The sequence below is a fragment of the Siniperca chuatsi genome, linkage group LG22, assembly GCF_020085105.1.
Source record: "Siniperca chuatsi isolate FFG_IHB_CAS linkage group LG22, ASM2008510v1, whole genome shotgun sequence".
Classification (NCBI taxonomy): Eukaryota; Metazoa; Chordata; class Actinopteri; order Centrarchiformes; family Sinipercidae; genus Siniperca; species Siniperca chuatsi.
Window position 1 is genome coordinate 19,025,714 of NC_058063.1, and position 22,841 is coordinate 19,048,554.

At 38.2% G+C, this 22,841-nt stretch overlaps 1 protein-coding gene across 1 annotated transcript; it reads left to right on the forward strand.

The window, feature by feature from the left end:
• The first annotated feature begins 2,107 nt into the window (after window positions 1-2,107).
• Window positions 2,108-13,657, forward strand: rasl11a (RAS-like, family 11, member A). The gene is made up of 8 exons (XM_044183461.1): window positions 2,108-2,725; window positions 4,563-4,619; window positions 4,787-4,869; window positions 7,356-7,396; window positions 7,476-7,605; window positions 7,882-7,957; window positions 9,088-9,164; window positions 10,689-13,657. The coding sequence occupies exons 1-8, from the start codon at window positions 2,566-2,568 to the stop codon at window positions 10,833-10,835; spliced, it is 771 nt and encodes a 256-aa protein (XP_044039396.1). The 5' UTR covers window positions 2,108-2,565; the 3' UTR covers window positions 10,836-13,657.
• The last annotated feature ends 9,184 nt before the right edge of the window (window positions 13,658-22,841 follow it).

Here is a 22,841-nt window from a genome sequence, read left to right on the forward strand (position 1 = left end):
TATATATATATATGCATTATTTGAGTAGGTAATTCATTTAGCTGTTTTCCATTTTATGTATTTTATGTATGTAGCACACAACTTGTCTCGCCTATTCCTTCAACTCGTGATTTTTATTACACTACAAAATATTTACGTTGTGAGGGAGACTGTGAGATGAGATGCACTTGAAAGCTCAAGAAAAAGCCACTGCGTTGACGTTAGAATTTTTATTTATTTATTTATTTATGAAAAACATATTTGTTGTATCTTATTTTGAATGTAAAACACGCAGCTTCCGGTATCACTCGCTTTATCTGACTTTAACCAGTTTCCTCCCGTCCAGCCTGGGGAAGCGGTGAGGGAGTGTCGCCGATGCACAGCGGCGGTTCGTTCGATTCCTTATATGGGGCTAGAATCGGCGGGCGGTGCTTTGAGCCGCTGATAGTATGGAACCTCCTCTGTGTGTCATTTCCACTTTCATACAACAACAAAACGAGTGATCCATAAAATTGGGTGAATCGAGTGTGCTGGTTTTGGCAATGGCACTGTTCTTGGAGCAGAAGAAAGCTCGGAGAATAAACACCGCCTGGATGAGCTACAAGGAGCAAAAAGAGTAGATTCAAAGTTTTCAGTTAATTGGCCAATTATCCACAATTTATGTCTTTTATTTTGTATTATTTGTTGTTTTTAAAAAATTTATTATATAATATATATTATATATTCACCCAAGATATTTATTCACAGCATAGTGCTGTATGTAAATTATATCTATGGAAGCTCATTTACACCAAATAAAGAAAAAAAAACATATATTGGGTATGATAAATAATAAAATAATATGGTAGCCAATGTCAAAAACTGTACTATCCTGTCTTGGTGAATCTCATGAATCTCATAATCTCATTATTTTAGATTTCTAAATTAGTTGGTCAAAATGTTGACCAAGCCCACCATGTCATAATATCCAATGATGTTGACATCAAAAGTCATAATTTTAACTCACCATGCAGACAATCTCTCTTTGACATTGAGTCATTATTTTTTGGCTTAGGTACATTTTATGTTTTCAACTTAAAGACAGAAAAAATATCAATCAATCAAAATACTTTTTAACTTATTATCTCATATTAGTGATGGAAGAAGTACTCAGAGCTTTTACTTAAGTAAAAGTAGTAATAGTAATAAAAGTGCAGAAATATTCTGTTACAAGTAAAAGTCCTGCATTCAAAACTATACTTGAGTTAAAGTACAAAAGTATTAGCATCAAAATACACTTAAAGTACCAAAAGTAAAAGTACTCATTGTACAGAATGGCCCATTTCAGAATAATATATATTACATAATTGGATTATAATTATTAATGTATTAATATGTACATTACTTTAATGTCACAGCTGGTAAAGGTGGGGCTAAATTCTTACTATATATATTGCCGGGTAGCTTGTGAATTTCACCAAGGGATAAATTAAGTTTTATCTTTATCCATAACAATACATCTTAATGTATTTGTTGATTATATTCTGTATATATTACTAGTCTGAATCTGTAAAGTAACTAGTAACTAGTGTTATTTAATACATGGAATGCAGTAAAAAGTACAATATTTCCCTCTGAACTGTAGTGGAGTAGAAGTAACAGAAAATGAAAACACTGAAGTACTAGTACCTCAAAATTGTACTTACAGTACTTGTGTGAATGTATTTAGGCACCACTCTATTTTGTCATTTTGTTACTCCTTAAATTTGCTCCTTTTTTTCCTGGCATGAATGAGCTTCCATAGCTTACTGATTATGCACTGATGAGTTAATCCTCTCTTTTCTCTCTGCTGTGTGAAACTATAAACTGAAGTATAATAAAACATAACATTTTTCCAACACAGCGTATGATTGTACTCTCACGAGAACCCCTAAAAATGGACAATCGATACAGTCTCACCGCGGTCTAATATGACCCATCTGTTAAGGCTGCTTTATTATTATAAACCGTAATTTCCTTGTTTATTTGCGCTGGAGGAGCTTAATGATATCTGGGTCCGGGTTGGAAAGAGGAGCCCAATTTAAACCGGTCTCATGGGAATAGTAGAGTAGATGGCTCAAAGTCTGCCTCCCTCCCTCTTCCTCCCCCTCTCCCCCTCCCTCCCTCTCTCTGTCTGCAGCCAGACGCATCTGGACTCGGTGCGAACCGGAGTGCTTCTTTTTGTATTTATTTATGCATCTTATATTTAAAACTGCGTGGTGATTATAGTGTTTTAGTGAGTAAAATAATGACTTCTCGTCGCTGAAAGATCCACTGAGGGGGTTAAAACTTTTTCTAAGCACTCAGAGGAGGATAACTCTGAACTGGCGCTGGAATACTTGGGAAAATATTTGGGAATTTTGGACCTTTAACACAAAAGACAGCCTGCTTTTTTTTCTACAGAAATTATAAACTATAAGAATAAACTACATGATAGGCTACCTCAAGCTCTCCACGCTGTCTCTGCAGGAACATCATGGGAATACTGGAGTGATTTTTCGGGGCGGAGGGGTTTGCTGGACAGTGTTATTTCAGAGCAGAGCTGATCTGAGGGCAGAGGGGAGCTAAATGCGGCTGACTGGCGACCCTGCACCGGGAACCATGAACAGCAGCAGCGGGTCTGGCAACTTTCTGCTGGTCCCCATACCGGAGTATCCCCTGCTGGACTGTGTGCCCAACAAGACGGTGAAGATTGTGGTGCTGGGGGCGAGCAACGTCGGGAAAACCGGTATGGATGGATGGAAGTATTATAGGTCCAGATCACAGGAAGGGAAATGTATAATTCAACTGGATGAGGAAAGTTTTTAAACACAAATTGGTGGCTGGGATTTCATGCATCTCAACGTAAGAATAACAGCTGATCAAACCACTCATCATGCAAACTTGTTATTGTCAGGAATATCTTTGTGATATATTTGTCTAATAGAGGAAGGAATATCGTCGTGTGCGAAGGAAAGTAGTGGAGATGTTTGAAATGAATAACCAATCCCGAACGACAGGGGGCGACATTTTGCATTTTCAAAAATTGTACCTTTTTATATTTGATTTATTTATTTGTTAATGTTTAGCTTTTATTCATTATATTCAGTGGTGTGAAAAGTATCTTTTACTTAAGTAAACGTAGAAATGCCACAATGTAAAAATACACCATTACAAATAAAAGGCCTGCATTCATAATTTACTTGATTGAAAGTACAAAAATATTTCCATCAAAAGCTAAAATATCAAATGTACTTGTAGGCCAATGCAGAACGACACCTTTCAGGCGTGTGTTGGGATTATTATTATTGATGCATTGATGTGTTAGTTGTATTTAAATGTTGTGGCAGGTTGCTATTTTATAAATTGATCATATGTTTTCTATGTTAAATCTTAATAGAAATAGTAACAAGTTACTATAGCTGTTAAATAAATGTAGTGGGGTAAAAAGTACAATATTTTTCTCTGAAATGTAGTGGAGTAGAAGTATAAAGTGACATAAAATGTAAATACTTTAGTAAACTAAATATACCTCAGAATTATACTTAAAGTACAGTACTTGAGTAAATGTAATTAATAACTTTCCACCATTAAATATAGCCAACAAATGTAATTAATTACTTTCCACCATTAAATATAGCCAACAGAAAGATCCCATTGAGATTAAGATCTTGTTTTGGAAAGGGTGGCCACCAGGCTAACAGAGTACTGAAAGACAAAAAAATAAAAGGGAGCTTTTTAAAGTCTGAGAAAAATAACTCTAATGATGTCACAGTGATGTCATCAAGTTACATTATGGGAACTGAAGGATCCAGGGTTTTTGGAGCTTGACCCGTACTATGCACTAAAAGTCAGGATATCTCGGCCTTTGCTGCTCTGATTTTGACCATTCTTTTTTTTAAACTGTCTCTTCTGAGTCGCACAACTTTATGAAAGTGCAACACTTAACCACTGGAGTGGCCCTTTAATGTGTAAAATCTGTGGAGTTATCCTTTAATACTAATAGGAAGAAGAGCTTCTACTTTGATTTGAAGTTAATTGGGATCCTAAAAAAAAATAAATAAATAAAATGAAACTGGCCTCACAAAAGTCAGCAAGAGTTAGAAAAACCTTTTTCCAGAATCCAAAAAACAAGAGATGGATGAGACAATCATTAACCAGTGTAAGATGACGCATGAAGGATTGCAACATCAGATTGTGACTTATTGGTGAATCATACTCTTAGTTCAGACTTTGGGCCTGTTTGTTTAGTTCATCTCTGCTGCTACGAAAGTCTTCAAAATTCCAGCAATGCTTGCTGAGAGCAAACATTTAAGTGTTATAGGTCAGTAGGTTGTAGCAGGTTCCTGGGTTTTTCTAATCCATCTCTTTATTCCAAGTGCAGGAAGTGAAAAATGAAACAACAACAAACAGCAGCTTTGGACACAGATTTTATACTTAATGCACACAAGATTATGATTACACCTGTACTACAGGTTTAGAAAATTGGCATAATCTTGAGTTTGGGATCTTCTTCCCTTTGTCATTGCACCCCTGAAATTAATTTTCTGCACCCCTGATTCAGCAGTTTTCTTGTTTCTTTTCAGCTCTGATTGTCAGGTTTCTGACCAAGAGGTTCATCGGGGATTATGAAGCAAACACTGGTGAGTTTCCATCCACTGTTTGTAATAAGAACATATTGGAACATATATCAAAGTAAGCAGCAAAAATAAACACACTTACTGATTTCCCTCTGCAGAAACCCCCCACTATTGATCCATTCATCAATCCATTCATTCATCCATCCACCTGTCTCTTTCGTTCTCCACAGGAGCGCTCTACTCCAGAAAGGTCACACTGGATGGGGAGGAAGTGTCACTTCAGATCCAGGATACTCCCTGTGTCGCTCTTCAGGTAACTTATGGAGGCAGAGAGACAGCAGCCATGTTTCCATCCCAGAGTTTTCATGTGGATCTGGATGGAAACAGCACAATGTAAACACCCTCTGCTTGAAGTGGTTTTTGCTTCAGTTTATAAAGATGTTTTGTGCTTAAACGGTGATGGAAACACATTTTTTGTATAAATTATGGCAGGAAACCATCACTTTACTCATCAGCTGTTTCCATTGTTGTCAATAAAATTCTTATAACACAGCATACACACAGCTGACATGAAAGTACTTCTTAAAACAATTCCTGAAGACCTGTATATGTTTTATAGAAAACGTAACACAGCTACTTCTTCTTTTAGCCTTTTCTTCTTAGATAGGCTAGTTGGCGCCCAACTTAAAGCAGAAAAGTTAGAGTGCAACATTAGCTGAAGCAAGCTTTTCTGGCAAACTGTTTCTAGACTGTTTAAATTCTCACAAGATTTTTGATTTTTGGCAACATGTTTGGTGCTGAGTGCTCATTGCTGTATTGCTTGCATAAATAAGCCTGGCTAGGAAAGTAGCTAGGTTACTTTGCCCGTTGTACTTTAATGCTTTGTAATCCTGTCAAAGATTTCTTTTATGTATATTTGTATCAGGCATTAGGAATAGCTTTAGTGATTTAATTAAACCTACAGTTTGTGCTCAGTTTGTGTGCACCCTCTGACTGTGCAAGAGCAGTTAGAAAAGTTTGCTCTAGAATCTGAAGAGCATAAAATGGAAATACTAAAGTACAAATACCTCAAAAACGCACTTAAGTATAGTACTTTCCGCCACTGGTCTTTCCTTACTCACTCTTACTGACTCACTTGCTGTGGCACAAAAGTCCAAACCAAACAAGACCTTTAAGATGTTTTCCCCATTTAAATGTGCTCCCTTTCCATGATTAGTGATTGGTTGACTATATTACAAGCCAAGCATAAGTTTTTCATTTACAGTGGGATTTAAAATATTTTCATTTGCATCTGTAATTGATGAGTTGGGTTAAAACATTCAAAAAGTCAGGGTCTTTGTTCTATATCATTGCTTGATGTTCTATCTAAAAGTTGAACTCATCAAAACCTAAAAAAATCCTGACGTTTAAAAAAAACTGTCGTCTTTATCTCAAAGCAATTTCAGGAATGTATTTGAAGTGAGAGGAAGTGACCTTAGGACCATCTCCTCGCTCATGATGAGTATAATGAGTGCAACGTGCCACACAGCTCACCCTGCTCGACACCGGCAGTCTGTTTACAAAACCAGGCCTCAGAGCTGCTCATTTCCTACAGTTCACCGGGGAAGATAACGGAGGATGAGGAAGTCCCTCCTGGCAGGATGGCGGATGATGGTGACCGGCTTCCAGAGATTAGACAGAAATAATTGGTGTGTGAAGGCAGGAGGAGTCGTGTGTGCAGAACAGAGAGGTCGAGAAGTTACTGAGCATCTGGAAGATTGTTAAAAGCTGCACCAGGAGAGATTTTTAAAACTCAAACAGAAGAGTGGCCATAATAATAGAGTTATAGATGTTAAAATCCTAAACAGCAGTAAGCGAGCACTTTGTCCCCAGAAAACTCACCTTATCTTCAACTCCTGATTATAGAAAATATGTTGGTAACTATGTGGACAAAATGAGTATATGGAGTCAAATTGTTCCTGAACTGACAGCTGGGTGGTCTGGTGGGTCGGGAGTCATAAGTTCAAACTCTGAACCAGCAGGTGTGTGTCCATAAACAGCCATTTGTCTTGGCGATGTGCCTTTTCAGTAAAATCACCACCTGCTAAATCACTTTAAGCTGCTCAGGATGATGCATTGACATGATTGTGGATAGTTTGGACATTTTGGGGGAAACCAAATGTACGTTTTGCTGATACGGCCCCTCCGTTGTTAACTATCAGCAGCCTTTTTTTCAAGTTTAGACACCTAAAACTACTAGGTTTAGGTCAGGAAAAGATTAAACCAGCATTAACATTGCTATGGGATGTGAGCCTCAATGTCTGCCGTGAATCTCAGACACTCTGTTCATTCATTCATCCACTGGGATCTCACTGGGAATGCACCGAGTATCACACCACTTCCTGCTTTCCCATTGGAAGTAATCATGGGTTATTTTAAACCAGTTAAACAAATGATAGCTGTTTTCTGCTGAGTGAGTACAGTCTCGACTATCAGTCTTTCGCTGCTGATTCTTAACTCTACGGAATGAGGAAATGTTTTTCTCTTAGTGTTTTAAGAGATTCTCTGTTTTATATCCCTGTAAGTTTAAGATCTTTGGGTTTTTGGACTGTTGGTCGGACAAAAAGAGCAATTTGAAGACACTAGGAAAAATTGTGATGGGCATTTTCACAATTTTCTGACATTTTATAGACTAAATGGTCGATCGACTATTCAAAAAATGAATCAACAGATTATTTGATGATGAAAATAATTGTTAGTTGCAGCCCTCAACTTAAATTCTATGATAAGTTTTACACTTCTGTCTGTCCATTTTTTCAGGATGATGCTGAGGGTCTGTACTGCCAGGAGCAGATCAACAGGTCAGATTTATTTACTTAAATATAAATTAAACTAAGAAAGTAATAAGCTGTAATAACTGTGTAATAACTGCACTTTCAGGTCAATCTACTGGGCAGACGGTTACGTGCTGGTTTTCTCCATCACAGACCACAACAGCTACCGCACCATCCAGCCGCTGTACCAACACGTCAGACGCATACACCCCTCTGGAAATATACCTGTTATACTGGTCAGTGTGTGTCTCATCATATGTGAAGATATCCTGCCTGTAAAAAATCCAATTCATACAAAATGTTGGTGATGTATTAGGGAGAGGTCGTTTCATTTTACTGTTCAGTTTGTTTTGATTTCATGCTGGCAGAACAATGTTATTTTAAATGTCAAATTGCTTCAACATTAAGCAGTGCCAAAGTCTTTCACTCCTGTCGAGAACAGACAATAACAGTTACCTACTAACCCTAATCCCCATTATCTAATCTATCCTGTAATCTGTAATCTGCTGCAGGTCGGCAACAAGAGCGACCTGCTCAGAGCCCGACAAGTGCCGTCAGACGAAGGCGAGACGTTAGCAGCCTCACTAGGTGGGGCATCCCCTCCTCCTCCTCATCCTCTTTTTCTTTTTCTTCTTCTCTTGTTCTTTCACCATGTCATTTTGGTCTTTTTCTATTTCTTCGTCTTCCTTCTTCACCACATTATTTGCATGATTTGTGGTCTTCTTTCTCCATCTTTTTGCCATGCCTCTGGTTGTTTTCTCCAAGACCACACATCCTTTTTAATCATATTTAAAATCATACATACACACAGGACTTTCCCCCACATGGCCAAAGTGTTGTTGATTACAGAGTTACTGTGTACACAAAGTTATGTGTATCGCTGTATCACAGTATGTTGTGTGGAATTGTTTTACACTGGACAAATATACATACAACGATGCTAGAGATAAGTGCTATGAGGCGGCTAAAGATAGACTTCTTTATTGTCGTCTTGTCGCAGCTATAAAAAAGACATTTGTAGATGTCTCCACAGTAAAAATCTGGCAATCTTGATGAAACTTTAAGACCCTGAAAACTTTTTCAGGTTTATTTCTATATAAAATTACATATTCATGACGTAATAAGCAACGTTCATAGTTCAAGTTTTAGTTATTATTTATTATTTAGTTGAACACTTAAAAAAACACAGCTAATATGCTTCATCAGGACTGTGTGGGTATATTGATTAACAGCGCGCAAACAACCCACCAAAAGTCATCATACTTTGATTCAAATGTTGCAAAATTCTGAATGGTGCACAGTGTGACAAAACCTTTTTTTTTGTCAACTGAGCCCACCCACTTCAAACCAGTGACAAAAACACAAATGCTGAAATCTCTCATGTGAAATTGTGCAGAAAATTGTGTTCTCGTGTAGGATCCCATCATCGTACAGTAGTACAAAGCCGATTGAGTAAATACGTTTTCAGTGCCCTAAAATTTGGAGTTTTCTTCATGAAGCCTGCTATGACCTGCTCACCATTTCCCATTAAATCCTCGTTCATGCTTTCTCTTTTGACCTCTCCTCTGGGTCACTGTTACACACACACACACACACATATCTCTGGCTCTTTATGTGCATCTAAAGTATATCCTGCATGCTGCCTAATGAATGAGGAATGCTGAGTGTTATCTGAAAGATAAGAGCAGCCCTGATCTGAAAACTGCCTCTGCTCACAGGAGGGGTTTACTTTGAGGCCTCGGCCAGAGAGAACCACGAGGGAGTCCACACCGCCTTCCTACATCTCTGTCAGGAGGTGGGACTTTTTGTTGTTGTTGTTGCGTTATTGGTTTGTTAATCTGCTAGTTAAGGACAAGGAATGACAGTTGTAGCTCTGTTGTTGTCTGCAGAAACCATTTGCATTTTATAGAAAGATATCAGGACGTTATTCTCTTTGAATCCACCAAACTTTCGGGAATTTTCACTTCCTATGGGAGTTACAAACCATTTCCAACTGATGCAAAAATACAAAAATACCACATGTTTGTCTTTTTGGACTGAGAGAGGTATAGCAGCCCACATCGGTCTGTTCTGTATATTTGCTTTTCTGGTGGAGTAAGAAGAGTTTTTGCCCAGAGGCTCATTACATTTGGGTTTGTTGAGACTGTCTGTTTCCTTTTCTGGTGTTCAAGAGAGCAGATTCTCAAACCTTAGTTCTGTTTAATGTCAGCAATATCATTTTATCCAAGCATGCTTTAACTGATGAGGTGCTTTAAAGCTGCACAATATTTTTTATAATAACAACAGATCAGGTCACTACAGGGTAATGCAAATGGTATCGCTCTGCAATACCCCTCAGCTCTAAGCGCTCTAAGCTCTGAGCGTTTTAGCATCATTCAGCTCATTGTTTAGGTTTTCTGGCCCTCAGCTCTCATTAACCATTTCCAACTGCTGAAGGCAGCTGTTCTGGTGAACATAGTGGAGCATTTAGCAGCTAAAGGGCCAGATATTTCCCTCAGAGGTTGGTGGAGACCACAACAGAGCTAAAAGGAGAGTTACATTCATCAGGTGGCCAGAAACATGACTCAAAACTAGAAGGGCACTCGGAGAGCGCAGACCTCCGCAAAGGCCAATAGTCCAGTCTTCTATGACATGCAAATCTGCAAGCTCAACCACTATATATGTTTGGATATCTGCCCTGTAATTCGGATCAGCTCCATACTTTAATGGGTTCTTCCTTGGCCCATGCTACACCCTTCCACCAAGTTTCATGAAAATCATGCTGGTAGTTTTTCCATAATCCTGCTGACAGACACACAAACAAACAAACAAACGGCACCGACCACATGATCTCCTTGGTGGAGATAATGAATGAAAATGTTGCTAGGTGTGAAACACACTTGCCATAATAACTTTATAAAGGGATAATATGTCAATGTTGTGTTTACAGCTTGTTCTGCTGCCAAAAAAATCATTAAAATTTAAAGTTTTTTTAAAGGAACTTTTTAAATGTGTTCCTCAAATAGACAGTTTTGATTGGTTCTAACAAAAAAGAAATACACAAATTATACATATATCTGTTCTTATTGTAAATAAAGTAGCAGGAATATGAAATCCACAATAATATAAACATTGATTGACAATTGACAATTTTAAAATATTTGGTTTCAGAAACTTGGTAGAAATGTATTATTCTTATGAAAATGTTCTGACTTGACCTGGTTTGAGATTTGACTTTTAGTAATGTAAATACACATGACTTGACTTGAAGCTTGTCCCTCAAGACTTGGTCACAGGTCTGGTTTTATTTCAGCAAGTCACTGTGTCCTCTGTGTTCCAGGTGATCCGGGTGCTGGGAGGAGGGAACGGAGAGAAAAGAAGAGGAGGCCTCCATCTGGCCAGACCCAAATCTCCCAACATGCAGGAGCTGAAGAGGAGGTTCAGGCAGGTCCTCTCCTCCAAAGTTAAGTCTGCCACAACTCTCTGATTGCAGGATGGACACGTGGCAAAGATAAGAGCTTCCATGCAAATAAAAAGGTTCTAGTCCTTATTTGATGGAAGGCTGAAGAAAAATGGCAAGAGGCCTCAATATCGAAGACTTGTGACTTTTAAATTTGGGAATTAAATCCGTTAATGGCATAAAAAGGCACGGCTGACCCTTTCTGTAGTGATCAAAGCATTTTAAAGATCACATCGTCATCAGACGGATGGATAAAGACGAAGACTGAATGGAGCATTCTGGCAGATAAGCTCTTCTCTGTGTTTTGGACGAAGCTCACGGTCAACATGACCTCTTCCCAGGTTCAAGTACAACAAGGATGCTGCTTAAAGTGAACATGTCAAAGACTGCTAAACAAACAGCTTGTGTTGTGTCAGAAACTTGGCATGTTTACTATGAAGGACAGTGAGTGTGACAGGGTCACTGTAAACCTTCCCACAATTCATGTCTCAGTTTTCTTGAGGCTGAAAAATCTCTCTCAATACATCACATTCACATCAAATTATTAAAGAACCAGTTGTTTTTAATGTCCTTTCATATAACATAGTCTCATTTTCCCTACCTGTTCCAGTTTCCTCTATTTTGGTTTTAATTGAGAATTTTTTGTCGACTTTGCAACTAAATGAAGCTTAAAAGACTCCTTTTTCCATTTGGGTCAAGTTTGTTAATCCCTGTGAGAACAATGCCAGATTTCAACTTTGTTGATACCAAATAAATTAAATGCGAGTCTCCGTCCTCTCTGTTGCAGACTTACTTATATTAAGAAAGTAATCTGAACCAAAACAGGAAATGACCCCAAAACACAAGCATTCAAGGCTTTGCACTGAGATAAATGCTGACATTTGACAGCCGGAAGGGAAGCCTAGGATAACAAAACAGCATGAGGACCAACTCCTGATATTTATGGAAGACGACAGCTGCCAATAATAAAATGCAATCGTTTAATCAAATTAAAATGTCATTTTCCATTTGTGCACAATGTATGACACAGTTAAAGTTCAGAATTTAAAATCAAATTTTATTTGAAAAAACATAATTACTGCCAAAACAAAACTTAAATTGACAACTTTATTGACAAATAATTTCCAGTGTACTCAAGAGCATAACCTTGCGTGATAATTATATTTGAATGTAAAATTTACTTTTGCTTTCACATTTGCAGATAATATGCAGCCTAAACTTGAAAATGGAACTTAACTGTTGAAATATGTCCTTTTAGATTATTTCTAATGAAAGTTTTTATAATATCAGGACCTTTTTTGTGAAATTTGTTAAGGCATACTAGAGGTTTTCAAACTGTGAGGCGCCTCCCCAGGGGGGCACGAGAGAGTTAAAGGGGAGGCACGGAGGGAGAGAGATGAGGCAAATATACAGCATGAGGTGAAAGGGACAGGTGCGTCAAAATTTCTTGGAGTCATAACTCATTAATCTGGACACACAGACATGATATAGACATAGGTTTTGGTTTAGTGTGACTTACACTTCTCCACTATCTATCTCCGATGTCTATTGCAAATAAACGTCCATAGATCTGCTTATAAATCATCATCAATCAAGCCTGAGAATCACCACATTTTTAAGTTTTCTTCAGTATCAAAGTAATCCAGTGATAGTTGTCTATACATCCATGGATACATTGCAAATAGGAACTGCTAATAGCTAATTCGGCATATTTTTAAAGGTCCATTATGTAACATTTAGGAGGAGCTATTGGCAGAAATGGAATATAATATTTTTAAGTATGTTTTCATTAGTGTATAATCACCTGAAAATAAGAATTGTTGTGTTTTCATTACCTTAGAATGAGATATATATCTACAGAGGGAGCGGGTCCCCTTCCACGGAGGTCGCCATGTTGCACTGCCATGATACCACTAAATCCTACATACATATCTTTAATGGTGCCAATTAGCCAAATATAAGCAAAAAAACGCAGTTGTCTAGATTTTGTCTGAGAGGGGCAGCACAGTGTCAGATTTTGAAAGCCCCAGAGGTAAACTGTTATGAAATTGGCTATTATTAAACTGACCATTTACATTTAATTTTCATTCAAAATTTGTGTAAAAAAATTGATTTTACATTTTGTATTTGAATTGTGTCACACAACATGCACACATAAAAATGGAGAATGATTTATAATTTCAATATTTTAATAATGGCATCCATAGGCTTCCATATTCAGCTGTTTATTCAGGTGTTTTAGCTGGTATGAACACAAGAGTCTATTAATGCTTTGCTTAAGTTACAAGAGCTGTAATTAGATTTGCTTTAAACCCCCAAATTCATCACCAAAATCTCTATATAATCTGGCAGGGTGACATGCTGCCAAAACTTGGTCCAATACACAACCTACTTGTGAATCCATTTGACTCTCATTTACAAGCCCTAGTTTGCCTGTATATGTGACAAAGTAAACTTTTCCACTATAGCTCAGCCCAGAGAATCCAAACTTTGGGTGCGAAAGCACCCTTAATGGCTCGCAGTCTGAAGAGTATTTCATTTATATTGTTTTTCAAGGAAGGTTTTAGGTGAGTTAGGTGAGGAAGGTGTTGTGTGGAGTTAATGTTGCTCCAGATGCCTTTGCTTAGAAGGAATTTCTGGGCGAGTCACAGCTTCTTGGTACCAAGAGACACTGTGCTGAGCTTGAACTGTTGCAGGAAAGACAGGATCCAGTAAGTCCAGAATGTACCGATTGTGTTCATCCAAGGCTGCTATTTAATCGATGGAATTGATGTAGCTATAAAAACAGCCTTTGCTATCTGTAAGACAATGGGAATTGGTTCAAATATATAAAAGGAAGTTGGGAAGTGTGTTTGTGGTGACTTTTGTTTTCTGCTGTTCTCATGACCTCTGCCCTCATTGACACACACACAATATTCCCAGTAAAGACAAATTCCTCAGCATCTGGAATTTACTTCTTGGTCACTGAACTGACACTCTAACCCTTTTACACACACACACACACACACACACACAGACACACCCTTAAAAAAATTGTCTGCTGAACCCAACTCATGACCTTTTGACCACTGACCATTAAAAGCAGCAGGGCTCCATCAGAGTCTGGAAAAAGGTTGAGATAAAACCAGTCGTCTCGTTTGCTGTCTATTGAGACAAAAATCCTGAGATGCCATTTGATAAATGCCAAGACAAAAATAAATAACGTGTGTGTGTGGTGGGGAGATTTAACCCATAATTTTCGGCTAATTTAAGTCCAATTTCCTCTTGTTTTTCTTTTGAGATCCAACTTTACTTCCCACACACACACACACCATGTCGCTCTTAAAGACCTCCTTCCTTCCTGTGTGCCACTGGAACAAGTGTTCCTACATTCTCAAATGAATAAAAGAGGAATCCCTCCCTTTTTTCCTCAAAGCCAGCAATCTGTTTTAACATGGATGTTAAATGTGAGTTTATTTGATAGATGAAGAGTTAATGTGACATTTATGAGGCCAGATTTAGAAAATGGAGCCTCCATTAAGTGTTCCCTTTTTCGGTAAGGAGTAAGAGAGCCGAAATGAACTTCTGGGTTCTGTTTCAAAAAGTAAAAAAAAATAAAAATCTAAATAAACATTGACATTGTTACTAAATATCCAGTTATGAAGCATAATCTTGCTCAGATGTATATCATGCAGTTCACTCCATTTGTCTAGACAGGGCTTGGTTATGAGATGACACAAGGCTAAGGTGCAAGAAGGCCAAAAACATCAAATCTTAAAAAAGAAATTCACTATGCGATTAGGTTCATGGAGGTATTTAATCAAAAGCCATGCTTTTGGTCTCTAAACCTTCATCAGGGAAAATGTTTGACAAATGGGAATGTCAGAGCAGACATCAAATAGAGCACACGTGCTTATTCATGCAAGTAAACATGGGACCAAGGGCCAGTGGTGGAAAGTAACTAAGTACATTTATTCAAGTACTGTACTTAAGTATAATTTGGAGGTGCTTTACTTCCATTTTCTGCTACTTTATACTTCTACTCACTGCAATTCAGAGGCAAATATTATAGTTTTTACTCTACTACATTTATTTGATAACTTTATAAGTACTAGTTAGTTTCCAGATTCAGAGTAATACTATAAAATATCTTCTTTAATCTTAGTTTGAGTTGGCAGATTGTTCTGAGCAGAAAATCCAAGAGAGTATTTAGGGCAAAGTTTCAAATATTTCCGAATAACTGGAGTCCATGGAAACACACACACACACACACACACACACACACGTGTCAGTTAGTAAACCAGTAGCATATGGAAGTCATTCATTTTTCCAGGTAACATAAAGTACATTGGACTTTCTGTAATATGTGTCACAAGAGAAGCGCCATATGTGATTTCCCCCCCACTCAAGTCTACATTCCAATGCCTTTGCCCTCTTTTCTTACATTGTTGCTTTAAATGGCCTTCACAGCATTTAGCATTGTATTTAAAGCCTTTTAGTGCCAGCTGTTGGCACACAAACACATTGCTTGATCAACTGCAGTGAGGAACTGATTTAAAAATGAACCATACATGAGGTGTTCATTAGTATCTGTTCCTGTCAGCTCACTTTGCAATATCTTTTCTGTCCCAAATAGGAAAGCTTTCCAACATTAAAGAATACAAACGAGCTGACATCTCTTGACTTGTTTAGTCTGAGTCTGTTGATTCTGGACTTGAACAGACTCTTTGATCTTGTTGGCATAATGAAAACAGAGGTCGGATGTCCCCATTTTGAATCTAATAATGGCCACTTTAAGCTGAAATGCGTAATTTGTTTTTGGTTAAAATATAATTTTGTGTCATCTGCATATCTGAAAGTTGTTTGACGTTAAAGACAGATTTATATGTATTTGTGCATTAAGGGGTATGGCATAACTTTGGCTTCTACACAACAATGCAACTGCACATTACAACAACGACAACTCCTCCTCAGTAACACACATCTTGCAAAGCCATGGCCACTGCAAACCTTCTGATCACTGTGATAGCCGTCACACAAGAAGCATCATAAACAGAAGTTACCATGAACTTACTTTGTCTTTAATTGTCATCTCATATAATAACTTTCGCATAAAAATATTTAAGACATTACTTGATTGTTCAAGTACATTTTCATTCAGCTAGATTGCTGTGTTCATACTGTACAACAACAAAGACAAATGTCACAATCAAAACTGGCATCATTGCTGTAATTCGAACATCATTACATTTCACGTTTGTTCATACCTGCCAACACTCCCGTTTTTCCCGGGTTTCTCCCATATTTCAAGGCCATCTTCCTGCGGCCTCCTTAACATTTCTGTATGTGGTTGTGTTTTCTCACTTTGCAGCATTTCATCAAAATGCTTGGGATGGTCACATGCATAAAAATTGCTTTTTCTAGGCTCTCATAAAGTTTAAAAAAATATATTAAACCTTCATGGTTTAAAAGTAATAATTGACCTTGCTTGCAGTTTGAGGGGTCCTATCAACAGTTATTCAGACGTCTCTTCTATAATGGTGGTCATTGGGGAAACAGAGTCAGTGTGCTTTGTCAACTTTCTTTCGGTATGTGTAAAAGTAGTCAGTTAAAAACATAGTTACTAACATGCTAAATATGCAGCAGACTAGGACAGATGAAATCACACAGTCAGCTTATCAACAGCAAAACACCCAAAGCAACCAAACACAAACATGTGGGTGTTCATGTTCTGGTGACCACTATGGGAAAGCACTTCATCAACAACAGCAGTGTGGAGGACACAAACCAGCTGTGTGTGTGTGTGTGTGTGTGTGTTAATGCCTCGTTCTGCTATCTGTAGGAGGCGGCAGGAAGTTAAAGTCCTGTCTGGGATGAAGTCACGACCCCAAACCCAGAGAGAGGGAGAGAGACAGAAAGGCTGTTAGAAGATCTAAGACTTTAGGAAGTAAAACAAAATATGAAATAAATAAATTAAAACAATAAAAATAAGCGAATGACTCATAATGTCAGCTGTCTCCATATTAAAAGGGAGACAGACAGTTGAGGGAGGAAAGTGAGAGGAAAGAGAAAAGATAGCGGGTGTTGAAGGCAGACAAAGTCAGACAGATAAAAATGAGACAGAAACCATTGAAACAGGAAGATTATCAGCTTGTTTGTCCAGACATAAAACAAATTAACATGTCAGCTTTCAGCACAAGACAAGATATTAAATACTGTTATGATTGACAGCTAAATGTCGCTGTTAAAGGCCAACTCTGCTTTTTGATGATAAAAATCAAAAACATTAATGCTTGATGATTCTAATCTGCAAAGCAACTTAGTTTTTTATTGCAAGTGGAATGAACAAATATGACGCCCAGCTGCTCTGCCTCAACTCTCCGTGATTTACGTTGTTTCCTGATGGACAGCTTTACTTGCTGCTAAAGTAACCGCTAACTGCTGCTAACTGTAGCTGCCGTTAGCTAGTTAGCCATGTAGCTAGCAGTCCTATTAATGCTAGTTTCTTAAGAAAATCTCATTGATAGCTTGATATTTTACTGAAAAATGTCATAACTAATTGCAGTTAATATTTACTTGGCTTGTTGTTCAGTTTGTGTGATTTCTTTATTCCAATATTATCTGTAAACGCATGGGATAAATTGCTATTTTGCAAGATATCACAAACCCTTAGAAATAATAGTTATGATAATCATGATACAGATCACAAACAGAAATTTCTAAATCAGAAACTGATGCAGCTAATTACAAAGTGACTACATATTGCAATTATCCGCAGAAGATGCCTTCACCTCATTGAAATGAGTCTGCAGGTATTTCTGATGATTTGTAAGCAGTATAGCGCTGAGCCTACAACTGGCGGTTGTTCCGTGATAGTTTGGCCTGAAAGTGTACAAGGCCAGGTGCGTTCCATTTAAATCCCCCCCGCTCCTTCCCCACACACGTTCCCTCTGCTCTCCAAGTGGCCTCCATGCGACATATGATGTTATTTAATACCAAGCGTTGAGGGGAAGTGGAACTACTAATAGAGAGGCAAACTCCCTCCCCTTATTTAGGAATAAATATGTACAGTAGTCAATGGCAAGAGACAAAAATTTTTTTGATCCCATTTGAATTGTGCCATGAATTACACATATGGTGTTTGTCAATTTAAAAGATAATTTTGCAAGTCAAGAAAGTTGCAGTTTGTCGTAGGTTTGTTGTAATACCATTTAGTTTTGTGTGAAACCGCTCAGTGAACTACATCTCTCGCACAATATACGTCACCAATACAACATGGCCGTCCCATAACATTAGCTTACCTGATGTGTTTTATCCAGCGACTCCTGGTCCTTTGATCAGGCGGGAAGCGAAAGAACAAGCAAGAACCGTTGCTCGTGTGTCTAAATCCGGTACTTTATACATCCATGTACAAAACACACAGACATCGTCGCTTCAGCAGCTCCGGGTAGCTTGTGGAGAGAGAAAATTATGACGCCACTTTCTGGTGTGTAGTCTTTCTAATTGCAAATTTTCTTATACTTCAACAGTTTTACGACAAACTGCGACTTTCTTGACATGCAAAATTATCTTTAAATTGACAAACATCCTAGGTGTAATTCATGGCACAACTGAAATGGGATCAAAAAATTATTTGTCTCTCACCATTGACTACCGTACATATTTTTTCCGAAATAAGTTCCCATGGTGGTCCATCTGAAGGGGATGGACTTCGCCTTTCTATAAAACGCAGCCAACGATCTGACAATGCGTGGATGAAGAACCAGAGCTGATACACTGCAGATGGATTGCAGGTGTGAGGCTTGGAACAGGTGTGTAGGTTGAACAGCAATCAGGGAGCTGGGAGAGTGAGAGAGCGAGAGAGGCGCCACGTCCCACAACACAGACACACACACAGAGAGACAGGAAAACGGGAAAACACAAGAAAGACAAGGAATAACTAGAGACACTGCCGTAGCCATGACATAATCTTTGTTTATGCCTTCTGACCTCTTCCTTTCATTTCTGGCTAAATGGTTGGAAGTATAGAGTTATTACACAAACAATATCTGAGGTCTGCTGTCTCTATTTTTGCTCCCAGTGGGCAACCCAATTAGCCTCCCATTTCCCCTCTCTCCCTGCCTGCCATTTTTGTCACTTCTCTCCTTTTCATGCAGCATTTCTTGAGACTAAGCAGAACATGAAAACCAAGGACCAGACCAACAGTGCCTTGCCCATGGGCACCTCCCATAATAGTTGTTGAAGGGGGGGGCATTGCTTGCTCAACGTATCCACACAAATGTTCATACCATTAATGGATCTGATGTGGAAATTCTGGTCACAATCGAGTCCTTTTCCAATCTCTCTATCTTTATCAACAGTTTGTTTTCAACCATGTCTCTCTCTGCCTTTGCTCGCTCCACTCCTCCATTTACCCCTCCTCCTCCATCTTGGCTTGCATCATGTTTTCAAGATAAGCTAATCATTTTTAAAATGCTCTGATTTGTCACCAGAAATTCAGTGTTGTTGCAGCTCACTGGGACACTTTAAGACCAGATAAGCAACTCAGATTTTCTTTCTTGAATGCAACTTGGAAGCTGATTACTTGATGAACCACATGAAAAAGCTGGTGGATAACTAGCTGCTTTAAAACGGGATTTAAGATTAAGATTTAAATCTCAGGAATATAATCATATTCTCCAGATTTGTTTAACTTTTGCTCCCATAACTCATGTAATCATTTTGTTTCTATATGTGTATTTCCAATGTTTAGGTACACAAATTTCAAATTAAGCCTCAGAATATATGTAAAGGTTGGCTCCAAACTAAATTACCATTCTGCAGAAAATATAGTCTTTTATAATAATATTAAAGTAAATTACATAGTCTGACATTTTGGGAAATATCCTTATTCGCTTTCTTGCAGAGTTAGATGATAAGCTTGATACCACTCTCATATCCATACCTGCCAACACTCCCGTTCTTCCCGGGTTTCTCCCTTATTTCAAGGCCATCTCCCTGCGCCCTCCCATTTCGCTGTGCCCCCCTGTTTTCAGTCAAACTAAGCTAACCGGCTGCTAGCCATCGCTTCATATTTAACAAACTGACGTTAGAGTGGTATTAATCTTTTCATCTCACTCTTGGCAGGAAAGCAAATAAGCATATTTGATAAGTAATTCTACATTGAAATGTTAAGAAGATTGAGAGAGTATACTATATTATTTAGCTGCAGAGATAGATATTTCAAGTTAAGTTCAGAGATAAGTTCTGGGAGCAAGATTACTCTTGTTGTTCGGTGGTTTCTTTTCACCTGAATTTATAAAGACACTGTCACTTCAATCTCATCTCCTGGATTATATGCTAACATGCCTGTTTCATGGTTAGATCACAAACATATCTGTAACCTTGAGTTCCACTCTTCTTGCTAACTTTTTTATCTATGGAGATTATCAAAAAAAAACTGAAAGAGATGCTTGAAATTCTTTAGCATAAACCACTTGTGATGTGATTCACAGAGCAGGAGATGTTATTTCTCTTCAACACAGTCTGATCAAAAAGATCTTTCAGATAACTCTGTTTAGTTTATGATATATGTCAGTGCTTTGCTGACTATGTTTCAGTGCAGCTCTAAGCGAGGATGTGAGATCAGAGAAAAGTTTTAGAGATCCTCTAGTTGCCATAACAAATAAACAGCAACCACCGCAAATTTGCGTGCATGTTAGTGTGTGCTAGCTTATGCTAGCTGCCTCCTGGACACTATCTAATGGAGTGGTACAGCTTTATAAGCCAAAGAAAGTCAACCATCAGAAAATGGAAAAAACTGAAACCATGTGTTTGAGAAATAAACACAAAAATTATGTTAACTCTTAAGTGTGTGTTTTGCTGCTAGTCTGGGAGTATACTGCTAATAAATTAGCCTTTTCCTGGGAGGTCATTAATTAGAAACACGTCAACATGTCTTTTTCTTTCTGTCTCTCCAAGATAAAGAGGCAGATGGGAGGCAGAAAGGCTTCAGAGGATGAGTCATGCTTACTGAACTATCACCATTACAAACACATCCTACAAGAGACGAAATTCTTTAAGAGAGGTTGACTCTGAAGTTCACAAACCTGACACAACAAAAGTTATTTTCCTTGACGCTGATTGTGTTGCAGAGCCTCATGTTGTGACTTTTGAGTTGTTCTTCTTAAACCTTTTTAATGGATTTAAGTTGGAAGTGTGCGTGTGGTTGTGACCCTGCCACCCAGAAACCCTTCAGGTTATCCTTTCATTCTTATTTTTCATTCAGGATTCATTCTGCATTTCTGACTTTTCATCGTTCCTCCTTTGATGTGTGGTGAAATTACAGACCACATCAGATAAGGAACATTTGTAGACTGAGTGAGGTGGGGCCTGTAAAAGAAAAGAGAGGCAGTGAATGGATATTTCAACACAAGTCAATGTGGAATTGACTGCTATTAAATACGGTACTGTTAAAGAAGTAACGAAACTAAGTAATGCATCGTGTCCTGGAGCTTGTAACACCAGCTGTTGGCAAGTTCAAAACCGGCCAATTTACAAGTGTTTACTAAGTGTAGATTACCAGATCAATTTAAGATCACTAAATTAAAATGGGTTGCCCCACACCAACTACTTTTTGCGTAGAGATTACTTGTTAGTAAATATTCACTGAACCAACTGACAAAAATAGCTTGCTAATATACGAACTGTTTAGAGTGAACCAACCAAACATTTTACTGAAATGTTGTTTCAAACTGCATTAATAGATATTTTGGTCACTTTATCACTTTACAAAGTTGATATGGCAAACTTGTTAGCAAACAGTTACCTATTTACACATCCAGCAGACACGGAGCAACATTAGCATTCATTTGGAGTCGTGTTTCTATCCACCTGACGAATGGAAGCCCAATATTCACTCTCTTTTTTTAGCTCCGTTTTGGTTTCCAACAACTCCTGAAAAAAATATCTGGCTCTTTAGCTGCTAAATCCGCCACTAGTTCACCAGCTAGTCTCTAAATTTGTCTGTCTTCTACTTCCCTTAGTCTTCATCAGCACAGTGAAGTTGTTGTTGTTCTAGTTACAGCACGTAACTCCCTCTAAAACCACAAATTATCATTTTTACATTACTGTTCATGTACGGATTAAACAAAGACAACATTTTATTTAGTGACCTTTCGAGGGGTTGGTTGGTTGGTGAATTTTTTTTTTAGCTTTGGAGAGAGCCAGAGTAGTTGTGTCCACCTGCTTCCGGTCTTTATGCTAAGCTAAACTAATCACCTCCTTGCTCTAGCTCGATACTGAACCCACTAAGTGGAGTATTATGTATCTACTAATCTAACTCCCAGAAAGCGTGTGTTTCTCAGAAGTCCGGACTATTTCGTTAACAAATTCATTTTTCTTTTAACCATGCAGTCAAAAGTTTACCTTAAAGGATAGGTTTGGATTATTTTAAATCTGTTTAATACAATACTCACATGCCATATGTACGTTGAAAGAGTAATTGGTCCCTTTGTTCCTCCCATCCATATTGGCCTTGGCGCACAACTACTCAACTACTTGAGGCCCCCCCAGCCCCTCCAAGTCTGCACACCGCGGTGCCGGTCAGTCTTGAGAATGAGGGGCCCCCGGTCAGTGACGGCTAAGTGGCCGTTTCATAAAGATAAGTGCCATTCAGAAAGGAAAGAGCTCACGATCGATTCAAAGAGTTGCTTATGGCAGAGACTGTCAACACCTGGCTATAAGGAGACCGTGTGGATGTGTACAGTAACCTGTGGTTGAACTCTGCTGTAGACCTGAGTCAAAATGAACTCTGTGACAGACAAAATAAACTACTAAAACCTCCTGTGATGTCGTAAAGTCAAACATAGTAAAATTAATAAGTAATTGTAAACCTTATATAAAATAAGTAAAGCGTTACTTGTTTTTTACAAGGTAGATATTTAATGTTTTCATAAGGTAGATCATTTATAATTGAATGTCCTTACAATGTCAATGATCCACAGCAATGGTTTCCAATCTTTTTAGCTCATGACCCCTTAAAATAAAGCTATTTATACAAAGGGTTCATATGTC

Bases quoted from the DNA above. Each gene is read 5' to 3' on its own strand.
- rasl11a (XM_044183461.1), top strand. From the start codon at position 2,566: ATGCGGCTGACTGGCGACCCTGCACCGGGAACCATGAACAGCAGCAGC. The intron at 4,620-4,786 runs GTGAGTTTCCAT...CGTTCTCCACAG, and splicing joins GGATTATGAAGCAAACACTG to GAGCGCTCTACTCCAGAAAG. The intron at 9,165-10,688 runs GTGGGACTTTTT...TCTGTGTTCCAG, and splicing joins TCCTACATCTCTGTCAGGAG to GTGATCCGGGTGCTGGGAGG.